This window comes from Scophthalmus maximus, chromosome 14 (assembly GCF_022379125.1).
Source record: "Scophthalmus maximus strain ysfricsl-2021 chromosome 14, ASM2237912v1, whole genome shotgun sequence".
Classification (NCBI taxonomy): Eukaryota; Metazoa; Chordata; class Actinopteri; order Pleuronectiformes; family Scophthalmidae; genus Scophthalmus; species Scophthalmus maximus.
This window is the reverse complement of record NC_061528.1, coordinates 13,935,063-13,952,828: the sequence shown is the minus strand read 5'-3', so window position 1 is coordinate 13,952,828 and position 17,766 is coordinate 13,935,063. Positions and strand designations below refer to the sequence as shown.

At 42.2% G+C, this 17,766-nt stretch overlaps 1 protein-coding gene across 1 annotated transcript; it reads right to left on the bottom strand.

Moving 5' to 3' along the window:
* Positions 1 to 2,029: 2,029 nt before the first annotated feature.
* Positions 2,030 to 17,682, bottom strand: htr1fa (5-hydroxytryptamine (serotonin) receptor 1Fa). Its single transcript, XM_035604956.1, has 3 exons — positions 17,481 to 17,682; positions 4,830 to 4,954; positions 2,030 to 4,435 (listed from the first exon to the last, which is right to left on the bottom strand). The coding sequence occupies exons 1-3, from the start codon at positions 17,571 to 17,573 to the stop codon at positions 3,235 to 3,237; spliced, it is 1,419 nt and encodes a 472-aa protein (XP_035460849.1). The 5' UTR covers positions 17,574 to 17,682; the 3' UTR covers positions 2,030 to 3,234.
* Between the last annotated feature and the right edge of the window lie 84 nt (positions 17,683 to 17,766).

Sequence of the window (17,766 nt, the reverse complement as noted above, 5' to 3'; positions counted from 1 at the left end):
ACAGAGGCTGCTTCATTAAAATAGACGTTATTGAAAAATTGGCCAACTGACTGTATAATGTATAAAAAAAATTAAAAAGCTATTGTCCCAGATTGACCCCAGAGGGGCGACTTGTATAACTCATCCTTCAAAATAATTTACTTATATTGATCTGTTTAGAATTTGGACTACAAGGGGGGTATCAATATTGGTGAGGCTAGACCATTGTGCTATTTTATCTATTTTAGATAGATAAAATATTTTTTTCTTTTATAGGTTTTTTTTTTGTTTTTTTACAAATCACAGTTGCCATGGGAAGTACTAAGCCCCCGATAAATGGATCTGTGTTTTGGTTATTTATATTGAGTTCTGTACCTTATATATTGAAAAGCATATTCATATGGCATGTCTTCTTTTTTAAAGGAGTGAAGTGTTATTGCTTATATTTCTATTTGCCATCATTCTCCACAGCAAATTGGAAAATCAAAAGAATTTTAAAAATATATATTTATTGAAATAATAACGAATGTCACTGAACATTTAGCATGCGCAGGTGGGTGACAACTTGGTGTCAACCAGTTAATCAGCTGAGAATGTAATAACTTCAGTTTAGGTGTACACATTTATCAGTGTGACAAACTTTTGGGTCAGAAAATAAATTATTAAAAAATTAAGGAAAGCTTTTAGATTTTTGAATTAATCGTTGTGACAGAGCTAACATGTAGAACATCAAAAAAGAGCATGAGTATATCTGTACCCTGTAGTGTAGGACAATAGTAACCCGTGAGAAGAGCAAATGTCTTTGAGGCTCGAGAAAGAGAGAAGACTTTGCCTTGTCTGTGCATGATGCCTGCAATGGTGTTCCCTTGGGACCTTACAAACACCTATGCTGCAGCACTCGTTTGTGTGTTGTGGACACCGATTTGACAGCACACCCCTAATTTACACGTGTTGGCTCAGTGGGTTTGCACTTCACAAGCCGTTGTGTCCATGTGCATGGACCCTCTGCTATCGTAGACTATACATTCTATATATGAAAATGTTTGAAACAAACAGGACGCTTTATAGGCTGTTGGTTCTGGGGGGAAACAGTTGCAAACCTCTGAGACCAGCTCTATTCCTGACAGTGGTATCTCGGTGGTTGTCATGTGTTCCGGTGTCACAGTAATAAAGAAATGTGGGAGGGAAAGTGTGAACTTTAATTCGTATTTGCCTCCCTTAGTGAAGCTCCTCACCAACAGGTAAAACAGAAGCAGCTGGCTACCACGCCATGTGTTTCAGAGCAAGCGCTTTGCTGTTTGCACCTGCTCCACAATCATGGTGTGTACAGCTGGAGCTGGGGATAACTGGAATCGGATAAAGTTATTAAAGGGACATCCTCCTTTCCTGATACAAAATAGACATACAGCAGCATGCAAACGTAAGTGGAAGCAAGTCTGATAAGCCATTCTGTGTCAAGGACGACTACTAACTGGCTTTGATGGGAAGGCTGGGTAAAATGTGGACACATGAGAAAAAGTGTACTATCGCAAAAAAGGCTAGCATGACTTGGGGCATCAAAGTTTTTGGGTTTAATGTTCGCCTTCAGAATATTTATTTTGTAGTTTTATAAACTAACATATCTTTTCCATGAAACAGCCTATGAGAGAGGACTTGCACAGTAGGCTAAATGCATTTTTTTTTCAAATTAACAATACCATATTTCTAGATTCATGAATCTCTTTGTTGTTGAAAGAGAGCGATGCATTATCTGACAACCAACTGGAAATACTGTAGTCTTCCTGCTGGCCACAAGGGGGTGTAATCATATAAGGATTTAGGAAGTCTGATCACATTTTTCAGCAGAATGTTAGCAGGCTGAAATAAGGGGGTTGCAGTAAACAGTTTATGAACTGTCATTTACACATACATACTATCAGACAATTTTTTGTTATTCTTTCTAGGCTGCAATTTTTTCCATACCCATGGAAGCTATACTGTGCGTGTGTCGCACACTAAATCATCACTCGTAAAGTGATTGTTAACTCATAGAAAAACAAAGGGACATCACTCAGCCGTGGACTGTTTATTATTGATGGTTAAGACCGAGAGACAAAGACAAAAACGGCATAGAAATGCTGGCCATACATTCAGACATGTATGTAAAAATATGACACGTTGTGTGTCATCTCCCAGGCAATACAGTACACCCTCTCACTTGACTCATCCACAATATTTTCCATCAAAATACCATGTGCCCTCTTGGAGGCAGTAAAGAAATAGTAGTTCTATTCCAAGTACTTGAGTGGGAGTAATGAAATGAGGATTTCTCCACCAGTGATTCTCACAATCATTAACCAAATGCTGGCTACGGTTTGGGGGTCAGATGGGATTGGGTGCCTTATGACTCCAAGACAAATAAATCAATAACATAAAGCCTTGTACAAAAATATCAATCATCCCAGTAATTCCATACTTTATTACTTCTCCAAAAAAATATTCCCTTCACATTTAAGGCATTTGTATGTCAATCTTTGAACAGGCATGTAATGCGCTCAGTTGTTGTGAAGTTTAGTAAAAGCAAACAATCATTTTCCCAATTTCGGATTGTCACATGAATTATGTCACTATCGTTACCATTATTTAATAAAGAGCATTAAAAAAAATGAACAAATGTATGTTCTATACAGTTTTTGTTGGAATGTTTTGCGAGGCTGAACACAATACCACATTCAACGATCTCTGTTAATGATCACTGTGATAATATAAAAGTCATACCCTCAACACCATGGCCATAGAAAGTCACACCTTGGTATTTCACACATGTATTTCAGCCAGCAGATGTAGACTAGATAGAAGGGAGGACATTAGATGGAACAGACATAATGGTCAGCTATTAAAAGACCTTTAAATGGGGATGATTACCCAGACCTCAAAAAGGTCAGCGATGGGCCATTTTCTAAAAACCAACGTGTCAGTGTCCCTTCTCACATGCACACCAATTAACATCAAGGGGATCTCGGGCTGTTCTATCAATAGCAGGACTTGGAATTCAATGTGGATATTTGCTCCGAAGCTCATTGCTGAGCTTGTGCCACTGAGGCTGTTAAAATGCCTGCTGGAGTGTCTGGAAATATATATATATATCTTATTTTTTTCTTAGGCACATTGAGGCCAGTACTCAGTATTCTCTGACCACCAGCTATTAGTTTGGACGCTCCCTAATATGTGTGTTAATAGGAAGGTGTATGGGCATCATCGTGTACAATGTAACCATCAGAGGAAATGACTGCACCTAACAAGTCTTTGGAAAGCTTTTTTGAAGTCTTCATTAAAAATGGTGTAGATGAGGGGGTTGATCAGCGAGTTGAGATAGCCCAACCATGTCAGAAAGTCCGCCATCTCCATGGAAGTACTGCAAGAACTGCAGGTGTTGACGATCACCTCCTTGACAAAAAATGGCAACCAACAGATGACAAAGGCGCCTATTATCAACCCCAAGGTGGATGCCGCTTTGCGCTCCCGTGAGCCGGAGATCCGCGGTCCTTGATAAAACTGGCTCCGACGTGACTCGCTGCGTGACTCGTGCCGGCGCGACCTGCTCTGGAAAGCTTTCACCGAGGCGCGCACCCGTTCGCGCGGCGGTTCCTCGGTTGAGGGTTCAGAGATGGACTTTTCTGGCGGGCTTATGGGCTCTGGACTTCGAGGCCCCCCATCAACATCACTATCTCCGGCGGGGTAGGATGAGGGGATCATGCTCCCATTGGTCATGCATGAGTGACGGCTTGCTCGGCTGGCCTCCCTGCGCATGTAGAGGGTCTGAGCAGCCCGGTAGATTTTGTAGTAGAGGATGAGGATGAGCAGCAGGGGGATGTAAAATGCTCCAAGGGTGGAGTATAAGGTGAAGGCCATGTGATGGTGGGCGATGATGCACTGGTCTTCGTGGTCTGCGTCCCCGCTGTAGTGCCGCCACACTAGAGGAGGAAGTGAGATCAGGATCGACAAAAGCCACACCAACGCTACCATCGCGCCAGCCCGGGCCCCTGTGCGTTTGCGAGAGTACTCCACCGCGTCAGTAATGGCCCTGTAGCGGTCAATGGCGATTGCAGCGAGGTGCAGGATGGAGCATGTGCAACAGGTGATATCCACACTTAACCAGATGGTACACACCACCTGGCCCATGAACCACCGCTCTTTTTGGATGTAGACAATACTGAAGGGCATGACCAGCACCGCCACCAGCAGGTCGGTCACTGCTAACGAGCAGATGAGGTAGTTGGCCGGGTGGTGCAGCTTGCGTGTCACCGCGATGGCTGTGATCACCAGGCAGTTGAAGAATGTGGTCAGGATAGCCAGTACAGACAGGGTCAGCGTAAGCAGGGTCTTACTTGGAGGGGGGTTAGTGGTCTCCAGCGAGTCATAACCACTGCTGCTCGTGGAAAACACCCCTTCATCAGTGGAATTGAGGAAATCCATTCTGCAAGCAGAATGGAAAGAGTTGTGCATTAGACATAAAGGGAGCTCAGGGAAATTGTACTGACGGAAAATCTCCCTGTGTTCTTTTCTTTTTAGTCCATCCATAATCTGACATGGAATTTAAACAGCCAACTTTGTAAAGCGCTGCAAAATTCACTTGTTGCAGCATTTCTGTTATCCCTTCCCCTCTTCTTCTTTCAAAAAATCACAGCCAGTGGTTTTGCTTTCTGAACTTATTACATAAAACATGTTGTAGTGGATGAAAGGGAGGTTTTTCATTCAAAATGTGCTTTCAAAGATAATGGACTTTAAAGACTGTGTTGAAGGTCTTCAGACACACAATGGTTGCCGGAGCTTTGACAATCTTTACTTCTGATTTGCACACAGAAGTTTACCTGACTAGGTCGTAGCTCGAGACTATAGTGGCATCCGGTTGGTTCAATGTGTGGCAGACAGTCTGCTCTGATCCGTCCTGCCTGCCAGCTCTGCCATCACCATTACCTCGGTCAGTCACCAGCACCTGGGAGAGGGAGGGGGTGTTGCAGGTGAGAGAAATCGTGAGAGAAAACTTGTTAAGATACAGCAAAGGACAATTACAGTTATACAACAGTAAACACTGGTTCCCCTACCACTGAATTGGGAGGGCGCTCCGCCCCCCCAACGGGTCAAACTGATTTGAATAAAATAAAAAATAAAAAATATCAATAAATCAAAATGCTCGGGTATGACTGTCATTGTCAGCTCTCGTTCACTCGCATTGCACATCTCAGTATCCTGAAGACATGAGTGGGAACTGTTGCTATAGAAACACAAGGGATACGGTAGTTTTACTCAATGTGGTGATGGAGCAGAGGGAGCCAGTCTCTGCTGACACCGTGAAGACTCCCAGACGGTCGGTCCGGGGAGAGGTGGGCAAGGGCGGACAGGGCTCTAAGGTCACATGACAACTGACTGAGATAAGAAATCTGAGTTGAATTAACCCTCTCACAAGTCAAAGTGCCTGCTAATATAACTTACACTTAGAAATATTTGTAAAGTTAGAAAAAAAAATTGGTTTGCACCACAGCTAACAATTACTGGTGGAAAACATGTGACCCTTTTGAGAAAGGCTCCTGGTGGCATCAGAAGCTAAATCTGAAATTGTGGTATTTTCACCACCATCGCAATGTTGACAATCTTAAAAAATATGAAATACTGTATATGTGATAATGTGAAATTCACCAAGAGCAGTGCAGAGGCATTTTATGTGTATTGTTTCAAGATCCCAGTCAGGGTGTAAGCATCTCTGATTTATGTTTTACTGTACAAAAGAAATCCTATTTCTGCTGTATATAACACATCATGACACAATTAATCTTTATGATTATTTACCATGTGCTACTGGCAAATAAACCAATTAAGAGTATTGAGTTTCTTTGCAACTGTGACTCGAGTGTTCTGATGCAGTTCCACACTTCTTTCTACTTAGCCTCAGATCAATATGGAAGGAAATGGTACTTAATATGCAGATTACTTAGTACAGAGACGGATGATAATTACTGCTCCGCTTCTGTTTCACTCGGCTGATGTATTCACAGATGTGCATCTGAAAACTCTTATTGCTGTCGGAGTTTTGTTTTTTTGCGCTTATGTATATTTAGCTATACAGCGTGGGCATACTGTAAGGCAGTGTTCTCGGCACATGCATGTAGTATGTGAATGCCGTGATCAACTGCATCGGTTGTGCAAGCCTGTCATTATATGCAACAAATAAATCATCTGCTTTTGTCTTGAAAGGATCTAAAACATGTGCTCTCTGCTCAAGGCCATCTGAAGATCAGCTCCACTGAGCCAGTGTGAACCTGCTCTCTGCTCTGTTCAGAGCAAAACATGTAAATGTCCTCATGTAAAATCTGGGTTTTTTTGCTTCGTCGTTTTTCCTTGATGAATTATCTGATCATAATGAATAGGTTGTGATAACAGATAACCAGCACGCCCTGTTACTGTTCAGTAAGGTTTGTTGCTCTACAGTAGTAGAAAATGTATTTATTTGTATTATTTATGTAATAAATAAAGGTGCACGTTTTCAAAATCCCTACATTTCTAATGCAAGGTTGTTTCGTGGCAGCAGATTCAGGTTGTGCAGATAACGAGACGGCTAACAAAGGAGAAACATGCTGAAAACATTTCCCCGACTTTCAGATATGAAGATAGATTACACACACACGCACGCACGCACACACACACACACACACACACACACACACACACACACACACACACACACACACATCAACTTCCCTTTAATCTCCAAGTTGCACCCCAAAAGTGTCAATCTCTCTTTCTCTCCCCAGACAAGACCGAGGGAACGGCATGCGTCACATGGAGCAGTACAATCTCTGAAACACAAACAGTTTGGCCCATGCAGGACGTCAAGCTGCCAAGTGTTTTTTTTCGTGAAGGAGAGTTTTAAGCCGATTGTGTGAGTGACAGCTCTGACAAGATGCAAATATAAATGACCAAGTGCAGCAACACAAGTGGCCAACGCAACTCACATTTGTTTTTGTATCGGCCTACCTATTTTTCATCTGCTGTATCTATTTAACCTGCTGGACAGAATAACTAAATGCTAAAATGCTGCAGAAGAACACTCTCCGAGGTGACAAAATGTTTTCTTTATTCTCTTACGAGGCAGAAACACCTTTTTTTTGTACGGAAGTGAAAATACATTAATTGTAGCTTTCTGGCACAGAAAAGTACCCCAGACAAAAACACACACACACTATATATATATATATATAGATATATATATATATAGGGAATGATGATGGCTGAGTATAGGGTTAACTGCTTCTACTGAACATTTCGATAATATTCCAGTGTTTGACGTTCACATTTTGACGGATGAGAGTACCTTAGACAGATCAGAGACTACTAGTAAAGAAACATGGCTCTGCATCAACGATGAAATCATGACAAGTGAATAAAATACTCTATGTCCTAATTTTTTTTAGTGACTCATAACCCACTGAGATGCATTTCGTGATGAGGAGATATCATCATCCCCATTACTCTGAGTGGGCTAACGTACTCTCGTGTCCACTCTGCAGCAGTCACCATTCGCGCTCGTTGACCTGTGTCCTCGCTTCAAGCTGGACTGGATCACTTCACGCAGGCAGGCGTGATCAGTCCTTTGTCTGTTTTTACTGAACTGCAGGCGTTGTACTGTATAAGGTGTACAAATTGTAGTAGGTCATTTTTTACTGGAAGTCTTTGTCTTCGAGTGTTTTTTCAGCAACAATACTTTCAGTGATGTGTGGTGCTGGATGAAATGGCTTTATTTTGTGGTGTGTTGTGCGTAAATGTTTCCAATCTGTTATTGAATCCAGGAAAAAAAGATTTTTAACAGAAATTTTTCTCTTCCTCTGACAAACTTTGCATCTTGAAAGAATTCACATAGACACATTTGTTTTAGTTATGAGCGGATGGTGCCTTTAATAGGCGTTTGTGGCGGCTGAAACTCTTAGTGTCATTTTTCAGTGACCTGCTGTGGTGAACAGCATCTTTTGGTCATTCTCCAAAGTGCATCCACCTCTCACATCCCTTCTGCAGCTGTTGTTTATATGCATCGCCTCTCAACCCCTCTTTTTTTAAGACAGACGCTTTCAGGAATTTAATGCCGTATAGACTTAAACTTCACTGTGCACTGGAGATGCTTGAACTGACTGAAGTGTTATCATTGCCCTCTCTGCTGAGTATAACAAGAAGCAGGAAGAAGAAATTTACATGTATGAAATTTACATGAGCTGTTTTCAGACATGAACTCCGGTGCAGACATTTCAGGGGTTTGCCGTCCACATATGCAGAACGCAGCATATGATTGTGAATATTCCAGAGATTTCCCTGCTGTATTCCCACATGGGCTCACTCTGACATCTTCTGGAGATTTTACAAGGGGGCTGGCAGGAAAAGTTCCAGAAAATGTCCGGAGCAACATTTGTGTTCTCCCACTCAGAGCATGTCTGAAAGCAGCCAAGAAGACGCACATTTCACCAGTAAATGCAAATTGAAAACAGGTCAGAAAGCAAACAAAGCAATCTGTCAAAGCGACTAGCACTTGGAAACAAAGTGGCAGGATTCAGCCTAGTCCTGTTACAGATGATGGAAAGATTCCCTCAATCACTGCTAAAACAGGCTGAGATTAGTTTTTGCCAGTTGTGCATCGGTATTGCAGAGAGGGCCAAATCAGACTGAAAAGACAAGGTCATATTTTGCATGACTACAGTATAAATCACCATCTGTCATCATTCTGACAAGACACAACAAGAACAGCCTAAGATTGGTATTGCTTCTGGAAAGTGAAGCTAATAAGACTGATGGTACCAACCGAGTACAATAAAGTGACCCCATTACAATTTTAATTTTAAAATGTAAATTTACAAGCAGCTCATACTTTGTGGATTTCACCGGTGAACACGAATACTGTTACATGCATTACATCAATGCACAGTATGAAAAACCTGTCTAATTAGACATTCTCCCCAATTAGGGGACAAAGAGTCCACTCAAGACCTCATCTGGTGGGCAGAACATTAGAAAGATTCTCCAACCAGTACACATATTTGGATCCACATCGACCAAACAGGTGCATTGCAACTCAGGTGATGAATGCCAAAAACAGTGTGTCCATGTGAGGACAGCATGACTGGCAGGGTGTTTTCAATGCAGTCTTCAATGTGAAGCCGATGCATCAAAGCACATTATCATTCAACATCCCGATCCACAGTGTACATTAATAAAAGCATTAGAAAGATTTCAGTCAGCATACTGCATAAGAACCACACAAACCTCCCTGCATCTTGGACATCCTAGTCATGCCACAGCCAGATCTCCACAGCATTGCTTCAATGCATGTAGGCACACGTCATCAAAACGCACTGACTTGTGTTCATTTCTTCAACCAATCACATTCGTCTTGGGCAGCGTAAAGCCCAGGGTGTGCCCATGAAAAACAGTGTCAGGGAGGAACTGGATTCAATGGGCCATTTGCACATATGGAGGCTATCGCTATCATCAAAATGAACAGTTACTCTCAAAGAAACCCCCCCCCCCCCCCAAAAAGTAATAAAAAAATATGTAGATTACTTATTCTATCTTCTTGCCCTTTTAAGGATGAGGTTGCTAGCTCAGAGGTTGTTGTTGTTATGTTTCCCTCAGCAAAGGGGATTTTAAATGCCACTTATTTAATTGTGGCATTGATTTTAATAATATATACACAGTCAAAATGTTTTGCTTCCATAATAGAAAAGTCAGTAATTACTGTGAGCTCCCTTTGTGTTGGAGCAGAAATGTATTTGCAAAAAGAATCAACTGGAAAGTGTGTTGCTTGGAGTGAACCCAGACGAGGTGACTGAGTTTACCATGCATAGTTGAGCTTGAGAGGTAAATTCCATTTTAATGTATCTTTAAAAAATCCAGATGATCTCTTTTTACAGACTGATATCCTACACGTCAGCAGTGTAGGATGTGAATCTTTACATAAACAACACACAGTGTACAGAATCCAGATATTGAGTGTTTGCATCAGATGATCCTGACAGGATAATTTAGAAGATAATTTAGAAATAAAAAAAATATAGTAGGTGTCTGACACTGTACCATTTACCTCAAACAAATCTGTTTGCCTACAGTAATTGACAGGAAAAAGCAGAAATTGTGGCCTCCCTCCAAATTAGGTTTAGAGAGTTGTGTGTTATTATGAGATGATGAGGGTAATTATTTAAATATTTAACATGGTGCATATGTAGTTATAAATAATTAATGGCCTGATACCAAAATGTTACAGCAACCGGGGTTTCTAATCATGTTGTTAAAGGGGAACTGTAAGGTCATAATAAATCCAAACTGTTACTTCCCTGGAGAAGAAATCGAGATTAGAAAACCTCTGAGGAAAATATCAGCAGCTGAACATGTAAAAGGAGCTGAAGTTGTTTGCCTCTCTGTAACGCATTGGCTCTTTAACCCTGAGGAACATCAACACATGCTGCCAGATACACAGCCGCCACAGAGAACATCCCCAGCTAAGTGTTGTTTCAGCAAATGTGTTGGCAAAATATGCCCACAAGACAGAGACACATAATCCTTCATTTAGAGTTTTGTTTCTGGTGAATAGATATTATATATTTCCGCTTTGCATCCCACCACTGCCATGTTGTTCTTTTATATTCTGACATCAAGGAAACATCAGCACAGTGAGAAAGATAATTCCGACGTCTTGATTTAAAGAGCTCACTGTTCTGCTGTCAGTGCTGATGGCTGAAATGTGCCTCAGATGTCTTCAACAGAAATATATATATTTTTTTAAACATCCCTCATTCTGACAACACAACTGTCATTTCACAACATAAATGTGACATCAAAACGCGAGCTGGCGTGTTGCTCGCTGTTCTGCGTCAGAGTTTGCTTGCTTGTTTCAGTAACTCTCCTCAGAGTTGTTTGGTGGAGATCTGGCAGAAGACACCCATCCCCCAGTCTGAGGAGAAATCAATTGGAACGGTGCTCAAAATACGCATTGCCATGCTTTCTGTGTACGATTCTTTTCAAGCTAACTCTATTTGTGTGACAGAAGGGGTATGGAAAACTTTTAAGCATTATATTAGCAACGTGTTGATAGGAAAAAATGATAAACCCTTATGAAAAAGTAAATGAAGTTACCACATCTTGTGATGTGCTGCTGACTCGAGCCGCATGCTCTCCACTGTTGGAAACAGATGAATGATTAGAACCTGCAAGGTGAAACAAAACGCTTTTGAATGTAACCGCCGGCGGCAAAATGAAATATGCTTAAGAATGACTTTATCGTCGCTGCAGGGGTTGAATAAATCACAAATTACCAACTGGATTAAAGCTTTCTAGCTGCTTCAGAACTCATTTCCAGCAGACATTAAGCTCGGGGACAAACTCTGAGTGCTTTAGTCTTTGCTCAGCTCATCACCGGCCGTGCCCACAGCCGATGTACTGACAATGTTCGATGAAAAGCACAGGTAGGTTTGAGTGAGGAGTTGGGGATAGGGTGAGGTATTTATTAGATAAAATAAGATAATCCTTGATTCGTCCCACAACAGGGAAATGTGGGTTTTACTGCAGCAGAGTGGATAGCAGACTAGGAAAAAGCAAAAAAGAGAGTCATCCATTTGTGAGATACAATCAATGTATAGTGTATAATAAATATACACTCAGTAAGCTTTTATACACATGGCCTTCAGTTAGTCAGATCATATCATTTCTTTTGTTTTAGAACTCCATCTTCGAGTGGTCAATGTAGTTCTGTGTTTACCAGAAGCAGTATATGTACCGAATGTATTACTCTTAGATTAGAAAAGAAGAGAGGAGATAAATTAATGCTGTCCGTGTTGTTTATAGGATTACTCTACGTGGCAACAGCTGATTATATATCTGATTATCAAGACATAACTTACACGACAAAGAAATCCCCCGCAAATCATTAAGTAATGAAAAATGTGTATATCTATATCTATTTATGTGAACTCGTTCAGCTTTTTGGTCATACTTGTGCAGTTTGTCAATCAGAAGAAGAAAGAAATCAATGTGAGGCAAATATATCAGGTTCATAAAATCCACAGTCAAGGCATAACTCGTAAAACAGACAGTGAAATATGAATACTTGTGTATCTTCAGCCCACCCACACATGCAGTACAGTACAAAGTTAACTGCTACGAAATCAGCTGAGGTGAGGTCACTGCAATTTCTCATGAGATGAGCCACGGACAAGTGCCGCACAATCAAGAACATATATTTGTATTCAGTCTTACACGTGTGACTCAGTTGAGGCGTTAACATTTGGGCACATCTCTTGTGCAACATCAGATCATGTACGGCTCATTTATCAAGCGTTTAGAGTTTATTCAGCGGTTTATTCTCAGTAGTCAATGAAGAACTCCTGAAACGGCACATGCAGTATGCTTGTGTCCCCAGCTGGAACTGGGTTCAATTGAACCGCGAGCAGAGGGAATTGATAGACCTTTTAATTGGAAGTTGTTTCAACCCAAACTGCAAAGAGCCTTGAGGAAAAGGTAATGTGAAATTTGTATTCAAAACCTGTTGGCCTTTTAAAAAAAGACAGCGAAGAACTTGTTTTTTTGAGTACATAACCATTCAAGGCTGGACCCCCGCCCCAGGGCCCTCTCTCGATCCCCTATTAACAAAGCAATAGCCCAACAAATTAGCTTGGATCTTTGACCTTCTTTCACACATTCAGTTAATAAGGATTCAATGTTTTGTGTTTCCAGCAAAAAGTTCTGATTACCCAGAAATCAGCACAAATACACAAGTAACCAGAGGCCTTCAAAGAATCAGCCATTCCATCTTTCATTGAAACGCCGGGCCAATATCTTAGAGGGGAAGAAATGAGCACAGGCAACTTTGTGTTAAATCCTCAAGGAAAAGAGGAATTCCAACCGTCACCTTTCTCAAGTTTGTGGTACTGCAAAGGTTTGGAGATGGGTCCTTGGTGCAGGCCTTATTTTAAAAGCTATTTCAAATACAGGCAAACGCTGCTCGTATACAGAGTGAAATATGTTCATGTCCTGCTGCTAGTTCCATGTTACAAACTGATTATTTTATCGTAGAAACTTGGTTTTAACGATGGGCGATGTTGACCAGTCAGACGGTCCATCCATCAGAATGCTGCAATGAAATGCAGCCTCGATGAAACGCACCAACTGTGTCCTTAGCAGCCACGTTGTGCCTGTTCTTTGCTTCTGGCGGGGACCTATTATGATTTAAAATACCCCAGCTTAACGGATGGAAGAGCAATTACAGAATGTAAATATGGAGGCCAAGAATCAACTCCACTCAGTGTTCTTTTCGGCAGCTTTGACAAGGTGTTACATTGGACATCGATGGACTGCTATCGCACCAGGGAGGACACCTGTGGCAGACCAAAGTGAAAATAGTCCCTTACGTTAATTCACACAAATTATAACGAGTAGATGATTGCATGTTGCACAGGTTAGTTCTTTTGTAATGCAAGACGATGTGCGATGACTCAGGGCCTTTTGTAACTGGTTTTTGGCCAGATTCTAACTGGTTGATGAGATTTAATCTATTTACAAGTTGAGGTAGATGAGCTTTATTTATTTATGTCTGCCCTTCGGGTCTCTAAAGGACTCCACTTGTATCTATGATGAAGTCCCTGAACTGTGACATACCTGCTCACATTCTCAAGACACACTTCTCATTCTAAGCCCAACCACAAGAAAAGATCTCAATTAAGCAAAATCCGGACCAGTATATTGTTCACTCCATCCGACACTGGTATTGAATGTAAGGGGCGTAGGAGCCTCTGGGTGCCGCTCTTGGCGCTTTAGGGTTTTACGCTTGTTCCATTAAGAGTCAATTTAAAAAAAAAAAAAAGGCCAAAAGGAGAGAAAATCTCTCAGACAGGGGCCACTCTATTAGGTGTGCCCATTTGATGGATGATCTCTTCAGGTTCACTTCAGCCCCTACAGGTTATCCAGAGTTGGGCTCTACTTCACTTTTACGATGTCAGTTACTGTGTAATCCTAGAATTCAATTCTGCTAACAAGACGACCAGCCATCAAGTTGGTGCTCCCTCCGTTTGTCTTATTCTGTCGTACTCTGTGGGAAATGAACTTTTTAGTTTTAGAAGGAAATGCATTGATTTTTTTGGGAGTGACGTCTACGTCACATGATGCCAACGTGATGCTCTGTGTTTAGGTTGTGAGGAAGTATGATGAGCGTCAGCTGACTGAATAATGTGAAAAGACCATTATACTGACAAACAAACAGACAGGAATCCATGTGGTAGTGCCCGTATGTTTGCTTTATGCCGTCTTGAGTTTGAAGACCTCTCAAATGTCTTCAAAGAGCAATGCAAAAAACAAAACAATGAGAGCTGTCTAGCATTTGCATACCACTGGCAACTACTGTCGGCATGAAAACCCCTCATTTGAATTCCTGTTGGAATTCTTGTCATGGATTGGTGGCAATTAATTAAACACTGATTCCTGAAGGCTATGGGGCTTTTTAACACAGCAGAGGAGCATTTATGTGCAGTTTCTTTTTTATTCCAGGCAGACACATAAGGGAAAGGAGCACCTCAGGAAGACCCTACTGTCATTGTTTGACTGTATTAGTTGAGATATATACACACACAGAGATTTTAATTGAGCCTTTCGCCTCTGTGACATGTCAGTGAAAAGCTGTCCATCACAAATCTGACTTTGCTTTCCTTAGAAGGGGGGGGGGGGGGGGGGGGGCATCAAGGGCAAACTCAGTTACAAGGTCTTTCCTTAAAGCAGCATAGGCCAATTTTGTGGTTGAAAAACAATGTACTTATCTCATCAGTCTAATTCACATGGCAGGACCATAAGAGCTCTGTCCTAATGAAATCATGCCATGATGAAGTAAAGACAGCTCTGTCACAGGAAAGGACAAACTGAGATTTAAGAAAAAAGAAGCGAGGAAGCACGAGCAAACACCCCCCCCCCCCGCCAAAAAACGCCCCCAAAGAACATTATCATCCACTCAAAGAAAAAAAAGGCTTTCTACTTTGAAGGTTGTTGCATTATTTCAAAGAATCTGTGGTGCAAATAGCTCACAGCGGTATCAACCAAACCAGCAGTATGTACCAGCCATTTTAACTTTGAATATTATGAACACTGTAACAGTCAAACAAAGTGTTGTTTTTCCAGATTAATAAACTTTCAAAGATAAGATAGCTTGGATTTAGTACTTTTACCACCTGTCGGATCACCCGGACCCACGCAAGCACATCCCACCCCCTTTGTAAACAATTGAGCACATCACTCCGGCCCAATATGATCACAGGGGGAAACACACGGGTTAAATATCGCTGTGAGAAAAAAGCAAACATGTCTTCTACACATCCAGGTTGGCGCTCAAAGGTTGGAGTTTCACAGAGTTACTGCTCGCCTCTCTCTCGCTCCTCCCTCCCTTTGCTATAGTCCGGTATGAAGCATGCTGTCTGCAGTTTACTGAAATCATGTCTCAGAGCTCTCGATTAAGTGGTACGCAAATATTGGTGTATAAAGCACATTAAAAGTTGAAGAGAAGGCTTTCATCTCTTCTCTCTTGGACTAGTGTAATGGTCTCTGGGAGAATTAGTGGAGAGCTTTTGTGTATGCTCAACATGTGCAACCGTTTTGTTTTTCTTCTGTTGCACCCTTTTAAGTTATTATGTTTTCCATGTTTTTATTAACATTATTATTATTATAGCTGTGAAGGTGGTACATCTATATCTTTCCAAAATGGACAGTAATTCAGTTTCTTGACGACTGGCTGACATCAAATGTCTCCGCTCAAGAGATACCAAGGTTTAATGATCCACAAATTAGGCAAGTCGGGTTCATTTACCATGAGACAGTTACTGATGTAGCCTGTCTCCGAATATGTCTTGAATGAAATTGATGTGGAGTGGTATTTCACTCTCAGTCAATGTAGTATGTCTTAAACAAAGACATCAGGATCAGCATCAGTGATGATTCTAGTTCTGATCCTGGAAAAGCAGGCCTGATGCATCCCTATTTAAAATCCCACTTGGCTCAGGATGAGCTATACTACGTGCTCGCAGCTCCTCGGCTACATATCATCGCCAACGTGTCCTTGGTTTGACTCTGCCACTCATCGCTGTGTGTCCATTATTGTTCTTCCCCCAGATAATTCCCCCGCGGTAATCAAGTAGTGCAAGTTAATGCGCTCCCTTGCCCAGAAGGAGCAAAGTGTGGAGACCTCCACACCCTTTCAATTAATGATTCACGTCATTAATTGAAAGGGTTACCAACGAGGAAGTTGTTGGCTTTATTGCGCATCAATTAAAAACCCTCTTCTGACCGTTGGGCCTTTGCAGTGACACGACGCAGCAACCAGCCCACTATTCTGGGAATTCCGTCCATAATTCCGTCAGCGTTGAGTGCCAGTGTGGCTGTGCCCTATGTGCAGTGAGGTGGGGAGTCATGTGCTGGATGGGTGTGTGGTTTGTCCAACTCTCATGCAGAAGACCAAATATTTTTATCACATTAATATAACCATAACTGACGCTGCACGACACGCATTTGACCTCACCTTTAACCATACTAGAGTTGGCATGCACAGAAAAGCATCCAGTATTGACATTCTTGTCTGGCAATAAGGCTGCATGGGTTCACACATGCACAGTCAGATGTGTGCGTATGCTCAGTCATAGGAATGCAATTTTTCATTTTTTTTTAAAGCCTGCAAGTCACTCACCCCTCTGATTCCCTCACTGCCTCTATATCACACCGATACAGTCTGATGGCGGAAAGAAAAATGCTGCAACACTCACGCACGCACGCACACACACACCCTCCTTCTTGATCACACTTGATATGATTGTTGTGGGTGTGATCTGCACTGCTTGGTCCGAAGTGGACCTACTGATCAAAACCTGATTCCCTGTTGGATTCCAGCAGGTCCTCGGAGACCACGTCTCTCACTTTTAGCAAAGTCTACCTCCAGACCAGATCTCAAGTACATTGTGAGGCATGGGGCATTTTGGGCATTCCCAAACACACATGCAACCACTAGCGAGACTATTTGCTCTCAAATTGACCCTCGGGAAGAGGAGGAATCTCCTCATCCTTACTACGGTTCCTTTGGGTGAACCGGGTCTGGTGAAGATCCACCAGACCCGGGGGTTCAACACCACAGACAGATTCATAAAAAAATTAAAAATTTGAAAATGCACTATGCTGAAGTCAATGGGATCATGATTCAGCCTTGACTTTATCATACTTCATCCATGGAAATAGTTATGCTGCTTATGTATGGTCCACAGATGCACAGGGGCAACGTTGATGACTGCAATATTTTCCCACGGACCAATTGAGATGACAGCAGCATATGATCCATGACATCAATTAAAACCTAATGTCCGCACATCACATGAAGCATCCCAACTACTTCCCAGTTTCGCTCCACGAATTCTGGACCTGGCGCGCCAGCCCTTCAAATAAACGTCTGAACCTGCAGAAAATGAACTCACCGGGCTTGCGTTGCAGATATTACATGCCAGAAGAAACCAAGCAGTGAGGAGAAGAAGGAGAAGCAGAATTCCACGGTCCCCACAATTGCCCATTCACGGCGCGGCGACACTCACGCCGACACCCGTTCATCGCCGTATCCAACGGAGAAGGGTGGTGGCGGGGGCGCGCGGGCGGGAGCGCGCCTCCTGGCCACGGACAGCGCGCTCGGAGAGAGGTGCGTCAGTAAGGAGGAGGTGTGAGGAGAAGATGAGATGATAAGAGCCCCGTCGTTACCGCGGCTAACAA

Coding starts and splice junctions, on each gene's coding strand:
- htr1fa (XM_035604956.1), bottom strand. CDS start 17,573: ATGGGCAATTGTGGGGACCGTGGAATTCTGCTTCTCCTTCTTCTCCTC. Junction 4,955..17,480: donor ATATCTGCAACGCAAGCCCG/GTGAGTTCATTT, acceptor TCCCTCTCCCAG/GTGCTGGTGACTGACCGAGG. Junction 4,436..4,829: donor TCGAGCTACGACCTAGTCAG/GTAAACTTCTGT, acceptor TTCTGCTTGCAG/AATGGATTTCCTCAATTCCA.